Source organism: Gymnoscopelus braueri (assembly GCF_963280865.1).
Source record: "Gymnoscopelus braueri genome assembly, chromosome: 10".
NCBI lineage: Eukaryota > Metazoa > Chordata > Actinopteri > Myctophiformes > Myctophidae > Gymnoscopelus > Gymnoscopelus braueri.
Genome location: NC_137611.1, coordinates 25,127,207 through 25,149,576, shown reverse-complemented (window position 1 = coordinate 25,149,576; position 22,370 = coordinate 25,127,207). Strand labels below are relative to the sequence as shown.

Here is a 22,370-nt window from a genome sequence, read left to right as displayed (position 1 = left end):
TCCATCCTGTGATCTGTTTCATGTTTTCTCCCTTTCAGATGGTGTGAAAAGTGTCAAGGGTCGAGGTGTGGAATGAGCTAGGAGCTCTCTCTCTCTCTCTCTCTCTCTCTCTCTCTCTCTCTCTCTCTCTCAGCCTCCTTGTCACTAAACCAAACCACAAACCTGCTCCTGGTTTCCTGGAGGTCATATGCAACAAACTGTTTGGGAAAGAGACCACAGGGTTTTTATAAATTTTCCCATCACAAGGGGAGGTTTATACGTTTTAGCATTTCTTTCTCAATGTGTGGGAAAATAAAGTGGCAATAACTAAGTTCCTAGCATAAGTTGTACTGTGAAAGACAGCTTAAAATATAGCTTGATGTGTGTGTGTGTGTGTGTGTGTGTGTGTGTGGGGGGGGGGGGGGCAGACAAATGAATCCACATGAATGGAAAACGGGATGGTATAGCTTTTTTTGTGGCGCTTCCACTCCGGAGGCGGAGGGGTGTGTGTGGGGGTATCAATCTTTCTGTGTGATAATGGGGTTAGATAGCAGTGAGACCTGGCCTCTGGTGGTGACATTGTTGCAGACCTCAAAGACTATCAGGGGTCCAAGGGGCTGAGCTGGAGCACTGGTGGGCTCCATTCACATATGATCGCTAATCTGTCTCCAGATCAGCTCGTTCTCCTCCCCAAATCTCCATCTATTTCTAAACTTTCTATTGCAAAGAATGTATTCTGTTTTTATTGTGTCTTAAAGAGCACAGCTGGCTTTTGCACTCTGAAAAGAATCACATTATTACTGTAGGTTTATAGTAATAATAATAATAACAACAACAATAATAACAATAATAATAATTATTATTATTTCAATCTCTAACAAATCCATAGACTATAATAGACATGTCCATCTCTGTGGAATATTCCCTAAATCTAACCATGGTTACAACTGGCTCATACCAATCCTTAATCAATTTAAATTTCATGTGAATATCTTCTGTTTATGCCCGTATGTTCTGTTATGTGGAGGTTCAAAGGGAATTGTTTTGCACATCCACATAGATTGCTGGTGCAGGACAAAAAGTAAACACAAGAATCTAAGAATAAATAATAGTCTGCACGCAGCAGCTGCCTGTGCTGTTTATGTGGAGGGTCATTAATATACCCATGGTAGGTTAGGGTAATGCTGTCTATACACAACCCAATCCACAAACTAGAACCGTGGCTAATACAATGACCTTCAGACATTTGAAGTGGGAGCTTAAAGGGATTGATAACTTAGAGAAACAAGGATAGTTTGCTTTCAATAAGGAATACCGTAAAAGAAGTAACACAGAGTCAGTCTTAAATAATAGTCTGATTTACTTGAGCTTATTTGCACAGGAGAGACAAGGTGGTAACAGCATAAAAATATTCTCTACTGGTAATACAAAATGTTCCCAATATAACAGAATGAAAGTTTATCTTTCATTAACCCCACCCCACAATATAATATCAACATGAACAGGGGGCGAAGGCTCCTCTTGGTGGCAAGGTTGTCTGTGCTGAGGCATCATGGATAAACTGTAGCCACAACTTTCATGGGAAAGAAAGAGTTGGCCAGGGAGCCAAGGACATCTTATATCACCTGTTACAGAACTGTCCCTTCTGAGAAAAATACATCATGCTTTATGTAATTATCAAAATGATACAGATCAAAATCTAATACACAAATGATTATAAAATATCTAACAGGGATTATTTCCATTCGCTGTCAATTGTACTTTTCCCTGCCTGTAGAGATGGTTATTGAAAAGGACCAACTTTGGCGGTATTTACGTGTCCAGAGTTTCAGAGTAAACAAATGTGACAAAAAAGACAGAGTTCTAATGCAAGGAGACCTCCTACTGCTGTAGTACCCTACTGGTACCCTACTGGCTACTGGCTCTATGGAGGAGTAAGAGGGAGCAAGTACCGCCTTTGATCTACTCCTCCTGTTCAGTATTCCCTTCAGACAGGTGCTGCCCCAGCCCATAGGAGTAGGTGCAGTGACAAGAATCGCCCTCCCCACCTGGCTTCCCTCTCCCAAACAAGGCTAATTGTGTTCATATAGATGCTCAGCAAGCCAGATGCACCACGATGAATTGGAACCCCTAGACCAGTGTTCTCAAACTTTTTCATGCCAAGGACCCCCAAAATGATATGTATTTGGCCGCGGACCCCCATCTAAAAATATCTTGTTCCAGGGACCCCCAGAAGCAAAGATTTGAGTTACAAATGTTCGCTTAAAAAATATATATATTCAAAGATTTGCACAAGTTTTCAAAAAAATTCAAAAATAGCAGATCTACAAGCTCATAGCGCGGCACTTTGAGCTTGTATATCTGCTATTTTTGAATAGCCAAAGTATAAAAGGTCATAATTATTCTGATGCTATATTTACACATTTTTCTGGGTACCCCCTGGAACACCCTCAAGTACCCCTGGGGGTCCCCGGACCCCACTTTGAGAACCAATACCCTAGACTCCACAGTGTGGGCAGGTACTTTACCCCTGCGCCACCCAAGTGCCTCAGGGTCTGTCTTTCTGTCCGTGTTTTAGTCAGAGTGTCTGTGTCCAGAGCTAATCTCGCAAAGCACTGGCCCGATCACTGCCAAATTTCATGTGCACATTGCCAGTAGACCACAGAAGTACCTGCACTATTTCTTTTCACATAATGTTTCATATAGTAAATATTGAACTTTTTTTCCTTTTAAATACAGGCTGTGTCCACATGCTGTTGGTGCAGTCAGAAAAGGTAAACGGCATGATCTCATCTGAAGGAAGAATGAAGTTTTCAGGCAAGGATATCCCCCACCCCCAGTCTGTTTTTAGAGTTCCCTTCAAGATGAGCATGATTTCACTTCTTCGGGTGCCTATGTCAACATCATTTATCAATGCTTTCAGGGCAAAGCAAGACAAGCAGGGTTGTCCGACTTCTGAGGATGTCTGTGGAAAGCAATGGTAGCAAAGGTGACAACGGCTGTTTTTGTCATCTGTTTTCCACCCAGTTACATACATAGGTAGATTAAAGCTACTTGAAGTACCAGGTGGATAGGTTGTAATTGCTGCAGGAGAATTTGGAAAGTGTTGTTTAATATAGTGTCAAGCTTTGGTATTCATTCTGAGACGCACATCATTTACAGTAGGTGAATAAGGAGGACCAATTTTAATTTGATTCAAAATGTGTGGGCCTACATCAGCAAGAATTAATAGTAGTACAACAAGACTGTGAAAGCAGTGTTTTGTTTATGTCACTAAAACTCAACGAATAATCATGATAATTGAGCATGATCTCAGCATTATCATCGTGCAGCCCTAAAAGTATTGAAAAATTGGCATACTCAAGTAAATTAAAAGTACCTCAACATTTTACTTAGCTTGTTGAACTGCTATTTTCTGCGAAAGCTTTCCCCACAATAACAGAAAACAGAAAATACACTAGTATAGAGCCCTGGGGGACTCCAGGCAACCATATGGGGTTTTAAGTGGTTAAGTACAGTACTTGAGTAAATGTACTCAGTTACTTTCCACCCACACCCCGGGTCACATTATGGAAGCGATATACATTTATATATAAATTCTCCATTCTATTCAAAGGAGATATTCGATATCCAAATGTAATCAAACATGTCGGGATGGTAAACCTTACAACAGTACTGTCACTTTCACACATGCAATAATCAATAAAGAGGCATACAGTAGCTATTGTTTATGTTGTTTTATTTTGGTGTTATAGAGTTAACATCTAGAAATCTACTACAGGCAGCAGGACAAACCAGTAGGCTACCTGTGTGCAGTCAGGGGGGGAAAACAAATGTGAGGTAAAAATGCTACAGTGTTAGAAGTGTTTCAAAACACTGTTTCAAAAAAACGTTTTTTCTTTTTTTATCTGCAAATATATACTTTTACTTACTAATATATACATATTGTAAAATAAATAATTATAAAAAACATCAAATTTTAGAAATCCATAAAAAGTAAAAACTAGTTTGTACAAAACTTTGGATTTACAGACTTTTACAAAAAAACTATTTAACATAAGCAAACAACAAACGACTCTTATACACTCTACAAAGATTGACGCAAGATACCAAATCTTGTACTGCATTGTTGCTGAGTTTGTTAAAGATATTTCAATATTTGAAACTGGGAATGTCTGTACTTATTATTATTAATAATCTGATCTCCATCACAGAAAATTATACACTGATCTGCCATTTAGATTAAGATTTTGAGAACTATTCTTGCCTGAGACTTTACATCACCTTGGCTGTAAACATTAATTGATCAACTACTATACAACTTGTTTCATTGTGAAGACCATAACATAAATCAAATGCACTGTCAGTGTAGACTGTTAAGACTTTGTATCAGCGTTCAGAAGGCTATTATTTCATATCGTTGCTGTTGGGCAGAAACCATGAATCTCTATATTTAAACATTTTACGTTTTTTTTCTCGCAAATTGACGCCCTACTTCATCATACAAGAGTGTTGCACATCAGTACTGAAAATAGAAGATTGACACTTTGTGAGCTTGTAGGTCCACTATTTTCACAATAAAAAAAAATAATAATATCAAAAGGTACATTTTTGGACATGCAAGGTTTCCACCCAACAGAAATAACATTTTAAATAATTACTGTGATGTTTCATTTTTTAACCACTTTCAACCGGCAGTCCCATTTTCAAAAACTTTTACAAATACTCAAAAGTAAAACAAAAAAAAGTTCAAAAACTGTGAAAGCAGAACCACAAGCTCACAATGCATCACAACGTAATGAGTTGTGAGCTTGCAGATCGGCTATTCTCACAAGTTTTGACTATTTCTGGGTTTAAGGGCTTAACCACATGAACCCTAACATACCTATTCAGGGCATGTCATAATAGGCTACCATTTGGCAAAAATAGGCAAACATTCACTGAAAATAGCCGATCTACAAGCTCGCAACGTTGTGAGCTTGTAGATAGGCTATTTTTGGCAAATAGATTTGGTGTAGAGGGGAAAAAGGAGGGGGCCAAGTATAGACCCCTGGAGGACCCCGGTCAACAAAGTACAGGGTTTTAAGTGGTTGAGTGGTTATATTACGGACTAGCAAGATGAACCATATTTGCCCTACTAATCAGTTGTTCTGCATGACTGCAAAGTTATACGGGACCAGCTAGAAACTAAAAACATGTAAACATGTATCAAATTAAGGCTATTTGGTTAAGATGAGCATTACTATATGCAAGAATTAGTATAAAAACAAAACAAAAAACTTCACATTTTTTCCAAACTATGACTACTGTAGGCGTCTTTCATAGAAAGAATCAATACATGCAAACACAGACACAGACACAGACACACGCGCACGCACGCACGCACACACACACACACACACACACACACACACACACACACACACACACACACACACACACACACACACACACACACACACACACACACACACACACACACACACACACACACACACACACACACACACACACACACACACACACACACACACACACACACACACACACAGGACCTTAACGTGCCCACAGTTATAATGTTTACTAGCAGCATATAAAGAGGGAAAGTATTGATCAGTGATAATGCTTGCTGTTTAGTTGGGGGAACATTAAACCACAACTGATAAATCATCACATGCAAAGGTTTTGGTCATCATGTTACAGCAACTGCTAAATTTACAAGAATTTACACAGCTTATATGATACAGCTTAGCCTGTGGTTTGTTTGCCATTTGTGAATCTTTCAGGGAGCATACAAATTACTTCTATTTGATGAGAAAATAAACAAACAAAAAGAAAAAACAAACAGTGAAAAGCGAAACAGAAATATAGTGGGAAGGTCCCTTTCATAAATAGCACAGTTTTTACGCATCCAGTCGCATGAGACATTGCTAATACTGATAATAAAGGAGAACATGCTTCATATTCCTCAATAAGATGCAAGTGCTGACCTTTCAGAAATCCAGTGACAGCTCTCTGACAACGTCTATACAGTAGCTTAGTGGAGAGTTGTTTGTCTTTGGTCATAACTCTCCATGATATTCTATTACCAAACCATCATATATATATATATATATATATATATATATATATATATATATATATATATATATATATATATATATATATACTGATATATATAATTTGTTTATTTTCTTTTTTTCCTAAATTATTTCTTCAGTTGCTTCAAGATGCACCTGAAATGCTGGAAGACGTGTAGACTGAGAATATTCTTATTTTGCCAATGTTCAGTTGATGTGGCTCATGTACTCTCTCAGATAAAAATGTTATTTCAAAGCAGATATGATTACTTGCTAGCTTAAGAGTTTCAGGATACGTAAACACAAGACAATGTACCGACTACATTCACTCAGGTGCAAGTGTATTCTTACCCAAACATCAGTAATGAATGAACACTATAAATGCAAAACAATCATTCACACAATAAAACTGTTAGTTACCAGGTACATACATACTATTAACTTTGAAGAGGAAATACATGCTTCTAAGTGGATGAAAAGCACAGATTGCTCTTAAATGTTGTTTCGTGGCAAACAAATGTATCATATAACTGAAACAGTGAAGAGTTCGGTTATACTGAAGGACGAGAAAAATATAATTTCATGATAAGAGCATTTTAACAAAGAAAAATCCAGATTGTTAATCTAACTCAGATAATTTAATTCAGAGATAAATGAACACTCTGCATTTTACAAAGCTGTGCTTTTCTCAACAAAGTTGAAATGCAGAGAGACATTCACCAATATGGTGCTTGTCAAGTGGACACAATTAGCCAACACTTCTCCTTTCCTAAGTCAGGACGTGAAACCCCTTCATCGCACAGGAAGCCACCACTCGGCAACCTCTCTGGCTCTCCTGGTCCATCGTCATCATCACCACGATCAATATCTTTGTCGTCAACATCTAGCATCGACATTGCGCAGATCGCATGGATGCTGTTTCCGAGCATCAGCTCAACTGTTTTCAGTAAACCAAGGCAGAGAATGGCTCTTTTTTAGCATCACAGCATAAAACCACAAGGCCACGTTGTCCGCCGTCAGCTCAATCCACAGACAGGTCCGGTGGGTTTAGTCTCTCAAGTCAAGCTGGTCTGTTTGGTTGCTCTTCTACCTACTGAAGTCTTTAATGTTTTGGTGAGAGAAGGACAGTGCTATAATAGGTCCCTATTTGCAGGTGTGGACATCATAGACCCTCACGCACTCCTGGCAGCTGACATAGCAGCACCAGTGGAAAATACAGTGACACTTCTCCTTTCTCTTTTCGGTCCGGGTGTTGTGACCCCTGCCACAGCAGAGGAGGTCACAGCCGTCTATGCCGTGGGATGTCAGGTTGCAGGTGCGGTCACGGGTGCCAAAGGAGCCGGTCTCGGGGTTCGGGTCACAGAAGTTGGGCGAGTTCTCATAATAAACCAGGTCGCGCTCCGTGGGCGGTTTGAAGTAGTTGTACTTGGGCCGCAGGGTCTCCACCCAGCCACGGGACTCCCTGTGCTTCTCCACCACCATTTCTGACGCGCTGTCGTACTTGTCTTTCATGTAGTCCCCGATGACCCGGAAGTCGGGCAGCGACCACCAACAGGTCTTCACCTCACAGCTGCCCGAAAGGCCGTGACACTTGCACTTCAGGAACATTTTGTCGTTGAGGGACTGGAAAAGAGATAAGAAACGGGGTGATGAGTTTAAATGACTCTCAAAGAATGTTTCTTTGACGAGTGTCTTTGAAGAGGGTTTTCTTGTGATTCAAGAAAAACCTTTCTAAAAACTTTTTTTCCCCAGGTGTCATTATCGGGTAATTCTCTCTATAACTATGAATGTCGGTAAACAGCTAAAGGAGCTATCGGAAGTCAAGTGTGTGAACCCACCGTTCTCCCTGCCTCATTGTTGTGCCGGTTCATTGCAGAACGCGCGTCAGGGCGATTCTCTCTTGCATCTGCGAACTCCCGGGACACCATACTGCCGAAGTCCACATCCTCACTGCAGCCACCCCACTTCCATCCTTCGCGGGGGGGTCCCTTGTGACGTGTGTCACATCCGCAGATGGTGGCTGAACCCTCAGCACAGGCGCGGGTCACTGCGAACGCCACTCCTGCTGAGGCGATAGCGTGCACGAAGGCCGACTCTCGCGTGGCTGGAAGGAGAAGCAGAGGAGCACACTGTAACCATCAATGTATTAACATGAAAGCATGGTATGACAATGGAAGGCAATGGCTTGCAAAAAGAAAACAAGTGTAAAAGTCGTGGGTCGTAATGTAGGTCACGACCTCTAATGCTGACAGCTGCTTGTACAATATAATCAACTATAATATTATGCAATGAACCATATTTAAACCTGACTGTACTTCATACCGTTTCACCTCACTGTTGAATTAACCTTGAGGTTTTTACTGTGTACATTATGTCATGAAACGATAACAATGAAATCCAAATGGCTTCACATCCAGAACGGTGCTGTTAGAGAAGCGGTCATCATCAGCACTGTAGATGGAGTCATATCATTGATTGGGGGCGGTGTCTACTTCTTGGAGACCAAAAGTGTGGGTTGATCCTGCCAAGACATCAATCCTTCTAAATAAGGCCAGCGAGGGCTCTTGTCTCTGTCTGGCATAGCTGAGTGATGACTCACAGGGGATAAGGAACTTCCAAGATGAGAGGAGGAGACAGAGGTCTGACAGGCCTATAATTAAGAGACTCAATTAAGCTTTTGAAAGGTTAGGAAATGGCCTCATACCGAACGGCCAGGAGGAGAGAGAGACTCTCAAGAGGCCAATGGGTCTACGGAGTGTCCAGAAACACAGCAGAAGTTATGGTTTTGGTTTTGATACGAAGGGGTGCTGTAGACATTCCACGCTTCTACCTCACCGGATTTTACTGGATTCATTATGACAGGGAGGTTGCCTTACTTGTATGGTCTTGCACAACCACAAGAAACGACAGAAAGAGGGAGAAAGATGGATGGAGAGGGTGGAGAGGCAAGGGGTTAAACCAAGAAAAAAATACCATATTAGCATACATGAGAGTGAAGAGAAGGGAAAATAAAAGGACAAAGATGAAAGAGTGAAAATGGTGAAGTGCAAAAGGGGATAGGACAGCACAAGAGTGAGTGAGAGTGAGAGATGTGTAAAGAGAAGAGAGGTATAAAGAGAGAGAAATGAAAGAAGGGAGGAGTAAAGAGGAGGATGAACTCCTCCCTTACAGCAGGTTCCAACTGGTTGGAGGACTAAAAGGGCATTAGAAACAATGATGCAAGAGAAAGGCGCACAGATCCACTGACGTTTGCAATATCTTTGAATCTGCTCTACTCTTGGGCACCTCTTATGCCACTGCATGTTATAAAACCAAATGAATACCAGACTAATGAATAATGAAGACACTTGTATCAATAGAGTTCATTGTAAAGATGATACTAATGAAGTGGGTGTTGTGTCATTACTCATTAGTTATCATCATGGGGTGGGGGTGGCTGGAGGAGTGTGAGTCATGTAGCTAAGATGCTTCCTCTGCTATGTCGATTTAAAACCACCGAGACTCCCCCTTTTATTGTCAGGAAGCCAATAAAGTGTGGGTCAAGCTCTTATGAACAACTGACAATGATGCAGCAGAGCTAAAGGGGTGTGAGGGATGGTCGGATGAATATAAGAGAGGAAAAGAGGATTATCTGGGGACAAAATGAGAAAAAGAAGGCAAAGCAGGGGCAAAAGAAATGTGTCCTGACAGCTTGACATGAAAATAGTACCTTACTTGGATATAAAAACAAAACAAAACAAAAACCTTTAAAGGGGTTGCCTTACTTTGCTGTCTTTTTCAACAACAACAAAAAACACAGTCATACAACGTAGTTTAAATTAAGCTTTAGTAGGTGACAGCCCCAAACTCATTTAAGGAAACAAGGTTCTTAAACCCCAAAAGTTGTGGCAACTGAGCTGCCACCCGCTGAATATAGTTCGGTCTATTACACCACATGGTGTTCACAGACTGCACCATGTCCAAATACCTCATATGCTCATATATATGTAAATCTATATAGTTCCCTGAGGCACTCAATATCAACACCAATGAATGTGAAAATGTGAAGCAACTACTGTATCACTGCTCTGATCTAAATATAATCCATCGCCAACCACAGCGCACATTGGACCCCTGACAAGACAAGTCTCTAAAATGCCACGCTATGATCCCACAAATTCCACAATGCATGTGGCAATCAAGTTCTCAAAGTCAATCACAGAGCAGGATTCAGATCATTAAGAAGTTAAACTGATTGAACTCCTCTTGTATGTGTGTACTATTTACACTTGAGGAGACAGTATTAAATATGATAATAAATACCTTTAAGATTCCAATTTCAGAAGAAATGCTTTGATGTTGTCTTTTTTCCCCAGGTTTTACCAAAAGCCTAACCCTAAATGGCTTCTCCAAATCGTGTTTTCAACATTGAGACGTACAAACTTGGGAATTTCAGAGAGCTGTGGTGTTTTAAAAGCATTTACCCATATGAACACACCTGTAATTGGGTTTACTTTCAATCCCCCCTAAACACCGGCTTGGTTGCACTCTTGGTGTTAAACACATTTAAAGGGTTTCAAGGCACTTTGTTCCGACAGTGCTCCTCCACCAAACTTTGCCAGACCCTGGCATGGCAAGTGGTCCCTACGACCTGCTGGGGGGCTGAATCCCCTATTGTGCTGCCACTGTCACGCTGTGTTAGCCCCACAATGGCCCAAGATATTTTATATGAAATTTGCCCTGGCCAGTGATTAGTGGGGACCAAGTTAAGTCATAGCAACAGAGAAGTATGCGTTGGCTGGACCCCGCTTGTCGGCAGACGGGGAAATCCCTATTCAAATGGTTTAATAAAACAATCTAAAGGGCGTGTGAATGGGGAAAAGCGCTTTTTCTCCTGCTTAATCTCATGGTTGCGGAGATATTGTGCTCCGAGCAGCGCTCAGCAGGGAGCGGGGCTAAGGTCCCCCCATCAACTCCATTTACCACACCCCTGCTTTCTTTCTGGGCCAGAGTTAATGATATACCGGTGTGCTAACCTCCCTCCCCCAGCATGGACAAACATGCGTTTTATGAAAAGCAGAGACCTCTTAGCACATCCTAAATTGTAACACTTTCTCATCCTCAGGTCATGGGTCATAACCTGCATCGCCTGACCTTTTCCTGGTGGGACTCGCTTGGATGGTTGAGTTTGGCTTCTGAAGTGGATTTACTGATGTAATGAAAATGTGGAGGCCCAGAGGCCTCCACATTTTACATTTATCTATTTTCATCTTCAACGTCGGAAAACTCCTACAACAACTGATTGGAGAATCAAACAATACTGCTACATATTTTACATATTATGTCATTGGATTTACCATAAACCTCATTTCATTTTTTTTATGGCTTCAAGTAAAGAGCAGTGACTAAGAGTGCATGCCCATGCCTGCACGGCTGTTCATGCCTGCGTAATCGTGACTGTCCACTTTCTGTGGAAACGCTGCCCTCGATAACGGTGTCATATAACTCATAACCTATTGGCTGATCACAGTGCACATTGTCAGGTCCTCTGCAAGAGCCACATGTGCTGAAAGCAGTTCTTGGATCAGTTCTGCCGACTAAGAACACCTGCACAGCCTTCTATAGACTTTCATCACAAGCAGATTCCAGCAGTGCATGTTTTGACACTTTGGTTAATGTAAATTAATGAGTGCTGACGCAGACATAGCCTGAAGGTAGGGCTTGTGATCAGGGCAGAGCGCGAGAGAGGCGGAGAGAGACAGAGAGGAAGAGGAAGAGAGAGAGAGAGAGAGAGAGAGAGAGAGAGAGAGAGAGAGAGAGAGAGAGAGAGAGAGAGAGAGAGAGAGACAGAGAGGAAGAGAGGAAGAGAGGAAGAGAGAGAGAGAGAGAGAGAGAGAGAGAGAGAGAATAGGTTCACTTTACAGGCAAGAACCAATTAACTATTGCTTGCAATGTCTGTTTCGGAGTGTATGCTTGAACGTATGTACGTTTGCGTGTGGTCATTTAGATTTGAATGACGTTTTAGTGCATGCATGTGCATGTTTGTGTATTTGTGTTGTTATGAGAGGAGACAGACTGACTGATAGCGTATGATAATTTCCACAGGCTGTTGCCAGTACCTGTAAAAAAAACATTTTCCTTTCATGATATTTCAACTGTGAGGTTTAGGCAGCAACTGACAACACGTCCTCCTCTTTGTGTTGGTCCATGGTTCAATCATGACTGTCAAACCAGTCTCTAATCTCCTAAAGAGGATTTGGGCAGTAGTGGGCTAACTGATAGGCTCGACGCCTCTGAGGCATGTTGTATATACTTACTATGGGCCTCCACAGCTCTACATACTGTACTGCTGTACAGGTAGGTGGCCGCATGTAGTAAGCCGGAAACAAGCGTTTAAACACGGTTGAGAGCAGTGAACAATGAAAACATCCTCTCACAACAGGAAGCGGAAGGCAGCAAATCAGAAAGGACAGTTTCCCCACTTTTTAGACCAATTCCAAACGATTGTGCAAAGGGGTGCGGAAATTTCATCTAGTTGTCTGGCGAGGCAGTGCCCACGACACATACAAACACATATGGGGGCGGCAGTGGCTCAGGGGTAGAGTGGCCGGTAGAGCGGCCGGATGGCAACCGTGAGGTTCCCAGTTCGATCCCGGGCTCCCTCAGAGTTAGTGTCGAAGTGTCCTTGAGCAAGACACTGAACCCCTAATTGCTCCCGATGAGCAGGTTGGTGCCTTGCATGGTTTCCTCTGCCATTGCTGTATGAATGTGTGTGTGAATGTAATGCACAATCTATGTAAAGCGCTTTGGATAAAAGCGCTATATAAATGCACCATTTACCATTTACGACTCATACAAACTCGCCCAAATTATTTTTTGCATGAATTACAGTCACCTTAAGGCACATGTAGCCTGCTGCTTCGTGCGTCTTCCTCAAAAGGGGACGAGGAAACCAACATACAAGAGTCTGCATGGCAGACAAACATACACCAGCGAGGACAATGGCCCCGATGCGCAGACAAACACAAGCATCAATCAAAGCCAATGAAATGGGAGCCCTCTCCTACTAAGCCCTATCAAAGGCCTGTGAGCCCCCAAGTCACTCTCCGCGGCCTCTGACAAAGGCACTTAATCCAGCCACTTTGACCTCTCACATTATTAAGGGCCTCAGTGACCTTAATCCAATCAAAATGATTTACTAAAGCCCAGATCCAAAGAGTAGCCACCTCCCCTTTCCAGTCAGTGCCCCTGCAATTTAGACCAGGGAGGTCGAAGCAATGTGATGGCATTTTGCACCACAATAGGGTTTGGACTGTGAACCCCCCGTCGTTACCCACCCACTTGAGTTCAAGCCTCCTCTGTCATTGTAACAACTGACTCAAGAGTTTATTAAAAACAATTGCCCCAACTAACCTCATATCCCACCACAGTAAACATCAGTCTTCTGTAAAACAGTTGACAGGTTTAGAACCCACAACTTCTCCACATCAGTTCTCATGCTCAATCAGGATCAGGCAAACAAAAAGCAAGTGTCCTGGCACACTATTCTATATTAAACTTGCCTTGTGGTTGGACGGTGGATGGACATCACAAACGTAACATGCCCATACAGTATGGAGAATACTGTAAACTAGATTTGAAGGCCATGTATAGCAACCTCTTACAAATATAGGTCTGTTATATGCACTGATATGTATATATCAGTGCATATAACAGACCTAGTATATATATATATGCACTGAAAATGAATGAATGTTGAATATTTCCTGGTTTTATCATTACTTATATTTTGAGTGTCTAGGGGCTTTCTACAGTCAGAGCCCATTATTAAACCAGACTCAGCATACGTCTGGAGACCTCCATACAAACAGTTTGGAATCTAAGGGGAAACATCCATTTTGGTGTACATGGCATGATTAAAAGTCTTGTGTAAGGAACTTCTGAGGAATTTAACAAACAGAAGAACAATCGAAGGGGATTCCCTTCTAAGAAAAACTCCAACAAGACACAACTCACTCTGCCTAATTCTGCACATACATTATGTCATGCATGCAGACCGCTCATTCACTCTGTGAAGTGTATTTGAACAAGGATTTGAGTGAATACAGTGAACGATGCACACAGGGAGTGTAACACCTTTTAACAGAGTTGCACAGCAAAAAAAAAGAAAGCTTCATTTTTCCCTTCTTGTCCTTACATTTTTGTTGGCATTTAGGTGATAGTTTAACCACTTAATCAAGATTTATACTTTGTTGTATGATGGTGTCACGCAGCAAAAATAGCCAATTTGTAGCTATAGTAGATTGGCTAGGTTCACAGTGAGAATGGCGTATGATATGAATGAAACATACTCAGAGCCGTCTGGGAGAAATGTGGGGCCCTGTGCGAAGTCGCGTTTTTTTTGCGGTTTTGGGCGGATATTTCCGAGTTTTTGGTGGTTATTTGCGGTTAATTCTTTGTATAACTCTTAATAAATGTGATTCTGTTCATAAAAAAACAAAAAAAAATAAAACATTTTTTTTATTTTTTGCGGGGCTCCCCCAAGCGCGGGGCCCTGTGCGGCCGCACAGTTCGCACACCCCTTCCTGCGGCCCTGAACATACTGTATAGGATTATTGAGAACTTCTAACTATAATCAGGGTCAATGCAGTTAACTTGACTCAAAATCAAAAAATGCTAGCCAAGGAAAGGATTATGCTGTGTGCCTGCCATCTTCCAAGAACTTAAGATCATAAATGGTAAAACACCAACCTCAGCTCTTTATGTCATTTGACTGACAGAAGAGGCGTGTGAGAGATATTGATTTCAAATGGAGGAACAGTAGGCCTCTTGCACAAATGACAGGAACTTGACAAATGACATGAACGTTATTGGTGTGATTAAAATTGCAGACCTATAATAATAACCCATTTTGGTATACAAGTGCTAGCTATTTAACATTACCTTTATCTAACACGGGTCCAAATATGGCCAGATTGTCATTGACGGTGGTGCAATTCCAGCGCCGGCCTCTGAACTGGTGCTGGCATTCCTGAATGCCAATCTTCACCCCTTCTGCCACGCTGGGCATGATCTCCACATAGTTCCGGCAGAAGCGTAGCTGTTTGGGCACCAGGCCAGGGATGCTACCGCACAGGATCGGTTGGGTGCCCATTGATGAGTACTGGTGGCCCACTGCTAGAGACCTAGGAGGTTGAGAGATTCAGAGTGTCAGTGTGGATTACATCTTTACTACAGTACCTAACCGTGAGGGTCCATTTTTACACTTAGGAGTTAACCACATGAAACCGTTTCTGGGCATGTTATAATGGGCAAACATTTGGTGAAAACAGCAGATACAAGCTCCCAGCGCATTGCCATGCGACACGTTGTGAGCTTGTAGCTTGTATTTTTGGCTTTGAGATTTTGTGCAGAGGGAAAAAAGGAGGGGACCAGGTATAGACGCCTGGGGGATCCTATAGGCAACTAAGTATTGCCTATAGGGTTTAAGTGGTTAAAGCAAAATTGTGCAGTCTGTTTTCTGTCCAAAGTGTACTAGTATAGACCACCCAGGTCAAGATCCAAGATGGCATTAACATCTGTGCCACTGTGCCAGTCAAATCCAAATAGTAACCCAAACTAAAGGTGTCCAAGACTGCAAAAGCTGGAGTATAAAAAATCTAAAGCGGGAAAAGGGCATACATGCAGTTTCTATTGTGGATATACAGACATTGTAAAATATACAGTATATGCCCAAAGCAACTAAATTTACCGACAGCGTCAACAGAAATGTATTGGCAAAATCACCTTCTAACAAACTATTGATTCATAATTTCTTGTCAAAGTAGAGTTTGTGTGTGTGTGTGTGTGTGTGTGTGTGTGTGTGTGTGTGTGTGTGTGTGTGTGTGTGTGTGTGTGTGTGTGTGTGTGTGTGTGTGTGTGTGTGTGTGTGTGTGTGTGTGTGTGTGTGCGTGTGTGAGTGTGCGCGTTCGTGCATGCGCTCGGGCGCTTGTGCATGCACACACGCGTCCATTTGTTATATCAGATGCTACCATTAGCGATCAATCCGTTATCCCTTCAACTACCCTTTCTGCACACACCTGGCCTTTGTGAGCATTGAAATTGCAGACCTACTACCACAGACGTAAGCATGGCTACAGCTTAAGATGAAAGTCCACAACACACCAAGAGTGCTTCATAGACCTTAGGTTGACAACCTGGAAACCTACACCTTGTTATTAACTGTCCACACACTTAACAGGCCCTCAGCTTAGGGTAATAAGAGTGCAAACCCCACATTGAAACTTCAGAGGGTGTATTAAGTGTGACTCTGAACCCAGCCCTCTTCGCCTTTGAGGGGGGTATTCTAGGATGCAACAAGTGCAAACTTGGTGGTTCACTGATTACATCTCTCTCTCTTTCTCTGTGTCTCTCTCTTTCCTCTCAATTATGATTGTTTACACCGCATAACCATGGCAAAGGGAACAACCATTCCGCTGTATCATTGTAGGCTATGTCATGTGATTGAAGCAGACTTAATGACTTTTGCTGTGCTTTAATTGTATGCCTGTGTGAGCCTGGAGTGCATTTGCATTTATACATCATGGCTTCCGCCCATCGGAGGAAATATCAATAGGTTGTTTAAACATAATTTGACCTCATAAAAATGAATATCAAATGGTGGCAATGTATATGAATGAATGAGTGAATATTCCTGAACTACTGACCTGAACTCTTTGCCTCTCACAGAACTGTTACCCTACATCAGTGCTTTGACAACGCTTTGTACTCTCTCAGAACAGCTAAATTATTTGATCGCTGACTTCCTATTATCATTGGCAAGGCCACTGTAGAGTAGCTACAAAGTAGCTTGCTGGCAATCCAGACAAGCCTTCATTCCACATTAACTGTCTCTTTAAAAACCTAGTATTAATGACAGTAATCTGATGATCCTCTTCTGAGTGATCTGGGCATGATAACAGGGGCTGTATAGTTTTTGCACAAAGGCAAAGCCAAAGCAGGTGTGAGTGCACAGGAAAATCCAAAGTGTTTTTGAACCCTGAGAGTGTAAAAATGTACCCTTGTGGATCCATTTGAAAACTCTTGGGGTTAAAGGAACACTCTGGATTTTACTGTGTAGTCCTGTGATGCTCAATTAGCTCGCTATATGTTGACCTGTTCAGTGTTGTTCAAGGACTAATTACTGATCACAGCAAGATTAACCAAACTCCCACCTCAGGCTCTTTTTTAAAACCTCACATCCCTAAGAGACCTCCACAGCCACGTGACCCTTGACTGACTGTTACCCTGTGAGACACGGTGACCTTGAATACCGCAGTTGTGGATTGCTTTTCAAACACCAATGTACTCAGCTCCACCAAGATCTGGAGCTAAACTAACTGTTGTTAAGCATGAAAATGAGAGATCCAGTAAGTGCAGTGATGCCGGGTTATAAAGAGGAAATCACATTTTTGTTGTCGTCTGCAACATCAATGAGAGTGAAGGTATCAGTAAACACAAGAGACACTCCTATCCCAAACTGACCTCTGTTTGGCCCTTGTCAATCCGCACCCTAAGGCACTATAGGCAGACCTTTCACAACAGAAACCTGAGGCTGCATCACAAACAGACAAGACATTTGCCTCTCTAATACACATAACATGCAGAGTAGCCATGCAAGTCATCACACAGCTTCATCAATACAAGTGCGAGCAGATTAGATGTTCTGGGAAAGAGGGGGAAAGCGAAAAAAACTAGTGCCGCAGGTTAAAATATTTGACACGCAAGTTTTTCTTTTCTGGAACCTCCTCTTCCTCCTCTAGAGATCCTATAATTGCACAATAAAGTCACTTTAGCAAATTTATATCATCGAATATCATCACATGCTTTTGCATCTTTGAGTCTGAAATATATAAACCTATGGTTTTAAACACACTGTAAGAGTTTGTCTCTTATCAAGGCAGGAAGAAACATAGGTTCAATGCAAACGTGCAACCAATATACTATCATTTCTTCTGTGAGAAACACTGGAGTTTCCTTCAGGCCTGTGATGGGTGAGAGCAACAGGTGTAAATAGGCATCACTATTATAATTACAAATCAACTATATTCTGAATCAGATAAAGCGCTGGCGGGGGTCTGTGATTTTGTGTCATTCTACTGGCATGATAATATAAAGTTTGGTTATTGTGTATGCCACACAATAACCAAGTCAGACCAGACCACGCTGAGTCACCCAGATTGGACAGTTCCACTCACACATGTCTACAGACTCACTGTCTGTCTCAATGCGTCCCTGTCACCTCCTCCTGTGTTAGGAAACACTGAGAGTGGAAGCAGGGAATGTTTCACCAAACAGCTATAATACATCTCTAAATGTAACTGCTGGTATTTAGGATTTACATTTACAAGCCAAGGAGAAAAATAAGTGTTTTAGACACCCTCAGTATTAAATGAACATTGAGGATTTTATTGTGAACCTTACACGATATGTTTTACTTCTCTAAGAAAGTCTGAGCGATAGCACCTCTGAAGGAAGTGGGTTTCCATTTGTAACTAAATCTGACACTAATAAAGCAGTGGATTTGTAAAACCTCACCAAACACCTTTGTCAAATTTGTTTACTGTTACATGTAAACAGTTGAGAACAGAAGGTATCAAATTTTTGTCTCAGTATAGAATTTTTCCCTCTCTCATCTAAGTGTATCCAACACAGGTTTAATGCATATTTCAGCAAGCCCAAGCACGGTGCCTTAGAATTACCACTTTACTCCTGGGCCCTGGGGCCTTGGAGCCGACTTTGACATCAAGAGAGCATGTTTGGGAAAAGGAATGTGCGGCAAGCTTTCACCTCCAGGTATTTATCTTCTAAGGTGGGGTGGACTGGGGAGGGAAGGGGTGGTGGGAGGTGCAGTCAGGCTATGCCATGGCAGGTCGAGAAGAGGCAGACATGAACCTGTCTTGGTCCTGCACCGATCCCCCCACAGACTACTGTGTTGAAGGAGTCTGATGCAGCTCTGATGGCCACTCCGATTTGGGTTCGCTGTAACTTCTGTCAGCAGAAGACCACCATGCTGGTTTTCATAAGACTTGCACTGTATGACAGCGCTCGGATAGCTGACAAGCTGTTTGCAAACACAGTAGACAGCCATTAACCACTTAAAATCCTATATACATTGTTGTAGCGGAACAGCAGGTCTACAAGCTCGCGATGCATCACATTGTGATGCATCGTGAACTTGTAGATTGCCTATTTTCACCCAATGTTTGCCTATTTCCTTTTACCAAATGATCACCTATTTTCTTCAAATGTTCGTCTATTTTCGCAGAATGTTCGCCTATCATAACATACCCAGAATCTGGATGTTAGGATTCATGTGGTTGAAATCCAGAGGGTATCATGTTATTGGGAATGGGTTGAGTTGCCAATAACACAAAACACTGTCATTGCTCTTTAGTTAGCTATAGAAATGAAAACAAAGCTCCATATTACGTCAAGTATGCCGAGCTCAGTGGTGACTTCATCTCTGCTACCTTTCCTGCACCACACTCAGAGATTGTTTGTATTGGTTACAATGATACAGCAAACCCACAGCTGCCCTTTTTACCTTCTGTACTATAGTGTAGTTGCACTTTTGCCCAAATAGAATACATGTCCTGACCCACCCACTGAAAGCACATCATAAAACTCCTAAGTTAGTTGATTTATTGTTACAAAATGAAAAGCTGCCATCCAATGCGAAATGACTGACTGATTGGTATCTTTAGCCTGATAATAAAGAATAAAAAGACTCCTCGTTGTGAATTGTGATACAGAAATAAAAGGCTTTGGAATTAAATTTCTTTTTTTGTGACAGAGAGTATTTGATCCCTCTATTCATTTAATTAGGTGACATGAATCAATATTTCATGGATCAACAAACAAAAGCTGGGAAATGTTGTAGTTTTGCAGCCGATCACTTCATTGTTGAGCAGTTGGGTGCTGATCCTCATTTAGGTCCATTTCATCCAACCTGTGGGCTTGAAGCTCCACTATTATATCTGGATTTCTCTCCAGCAGAGCATGTAATTAGGTTCTCATCAGTATAACCACCAGGGGACCCATTAAGGAAGCCAAATTAGGAGACATGTAATCCCAAACCGATTTCATGTATTTCAGAAGTAAATCCTCATGATTTATTCTGCAAATACATATTTGTATTATTATTTGTCCATTTTCTTGATTATAAGAGTGAAGGCTAAACATTAAATAAATCTATTGATATTGCCTGAATATGCTTTTTCTTTTTACAATTTCATACCTCTGATGTCAAATTCTGCTTCATGTCACAGAGAGTTTATATATCACTTTGCTCAAAGATAAAAGCTAATCTGTGATTACCAGAGCTAAGGACACTAAACACTAACATATTCATGATTATGAAAACTCACACTCATGAATGGCTTAAGCAATATCAGTAAATACAGATTAAACATGTCAAGAAATGAGACAAAGCTCAGTTAATGCACTATTAATTTCCTATGATCCACTTTTGCGCAAGAAATGTAGGCCTAACGCAACGATTGAAGCATTATACAAAATGCCTTGTTTTTAAGGTTTTAGGCAACTATAAACTTTGCAAATGATGCAGCGATGGTGCTCGGCCTTTGATTCATGTTGTACGTGTATGATATCCTATGTAGTTCTTAAATATGAAATACTAACAGTTCTGACACAAAGAAATAAAACATATAATAATCAGTTCTGTCAAGATATCAGAGAAAGTACATAGAATAAGATTCAATAAACGCTACTGCAAATTCTAATTCTAATATATTGTATTAGATATAAGTAATGCAAGATTGTTAGAAATACCAATGTTTAAATCGCCTATAGATACATGATGTTCTTATTCTGAGACAGCTGACCCACCCACACATGCACGAACGAATGAACGCGCGCGTACACACACACACACACACACACACACACACACACACACACACACACACACACACACACACACACTGCACCTGCTGTTGTATTAAAAATGTATCTCTAAAATGTATCTCTGCACTTCATCTCAAAATACAATCAAATTAATATATTCATCAATTAGTCTCTATAGACATCTATTTCCCCTTAATGCCAGTAGGTTAGATTTGAACCACAGGCGTTGAAATCAATAGCGTCATTGACTCACGTGCTGTTTTCTCCTAGAATTTCACTTGTCTTCTAGCCATCAAGCCATCCTCAGATTGCACTTCAGTTGTTTAACTTCCATAAGTAGCTACCGGCAGGCTAAAATCCTTTGCAAACTCAAATTAACACAATTTCGATGACACTCATGCATGCGCACAAACGTCACTCCGCGATATGCTGCTAATATCGCACACAAATAGGAAACTATAACGCTGTAACGACACAGGAATCCTGTTTTTTTTTTTTTTTTAATGATCCTGTGACAGGGTCATTTAAAAAAAAAGAAAATCTGTCTCAATTTGCACATGCGGGACCAAATGAAAATAAAAACTTACCACCAGATAGGATAGCTTGCCATGACATGCGTTGTAAGCCCACAGAGCAGCAGGAAACATCCAGTGTATATCATCCTTAGAAAAGTTTCGCAAAACATCTCCACTAGATCAATGCCTACATGCGCGCACAGTTGTTTTAAGTGAGGAAGAAAAAACAGAAGAAAAAAAGATCCTATCTGGCACTATAAGGAATAATGACTTATGTCCTCTGAAACTGGCGGAGAATCAGTCTTTTGCGACTAGTCGTGGCAGAACTCGGGAGCCAAATATTAAAAGTTAAAAGCTGCTTGCTTTTTTTTAAGGACCCAATCAGCAGGTATTGCCTCTGGTGATACTTGTTCCTCTGTTCCTGACTGAGTCAGTTTGAACGCACTAACTAGAATGAGCCCCAATTTTAAGATGTGTTTTAGTGCTCATTGAGAATTGCTTCGCATTAGCATGCTGTGTGTGTGATATATAATGTTGTTTAAAGGGGAGAGAGAGAGGGAGGGTCCGAGGCGTTTTAAATAGACATCGGAACCCCCGTGGATCGCGTAGCTATAACAACCTGTCCGGATTTCACTCCCTGGTTTGAAGGCTTCTATAAAATGCAGAAATAAATGTGTGAATTGCTTGAGCTGCATTATTAGGCTCATGAGCTCTTTATTTGGCCTCGTGTGCCATTATTAATGAGTGTAATTCGGAATCGGAAAGTTTTCCCTAATTGACTTAACGTGTAATTTAGCCTATATACCAGTGGTTCTCAAACTTTTTCATGTCAAGGACCCCCAACTTGACACTTATAGCCCGCGGACCCCCATTTGAAAAGATATGCCATAGGGACCCCATAAGAGAAGAT

The 22,370-nt window shown here is 41.4% G+C and overlaps 1 protein-coding gene across 1 annotated transcript; it reads right to left on the bottom strand.

Moving 5' to 3' along the window:
• Nucleotides 1-6,217: 6,217 nt before the first annotated feature.
• On the bottom strand, nt 6,218-21,887 carry wnt3a (wingless-type MMTV integration site family, member 3A). The gene is made up of 4 exons (XM_080440593.1): nt 21,533-21,887; nt 14,982-15,223; nt 7,898-8,163; nt 6,218-7,682 (listed from the first exon to the last, which is right to left on the bottom strand). The coding sequence occupies exons 1-4, from the start codon at nt 21,628-21,630 to the stop codon at nt 7,203-7,205; spliced, it is 1,086 nt and encodes a 361-aa protein (XP_080296719.1). The 5' UTR covers nt 21,631-21,887; the 3' UTR covers nt 6,218-7,202.
• Between the last annotated feature and the right edge of the window lie 483 nt (nt 21,888-22,370).

Coding starts and splice junctions, on each gene's coding strand:
- wnt3a (XM_080440593.1), bottom strand. CDS start 21,630: ATGTTTTGCGAAACTTTTCTAAGGATGATATACACTGGATGTTTCCTG. Junction 15,224..21,532: donor GCAAGCTATCCTATCTGGTG/GTAAGTTTTTAT, acceptor TCAACCTCCTAG/GTCTCTAGCAGTGGGCCACC. Junction 8,164..14,981: donor TGGACCCGTGTTAGATAAAG/GTAATGTTAAAT, acceptor TTCTCCTTCCAG/CCACGCGAGAGTCGGCCTTC.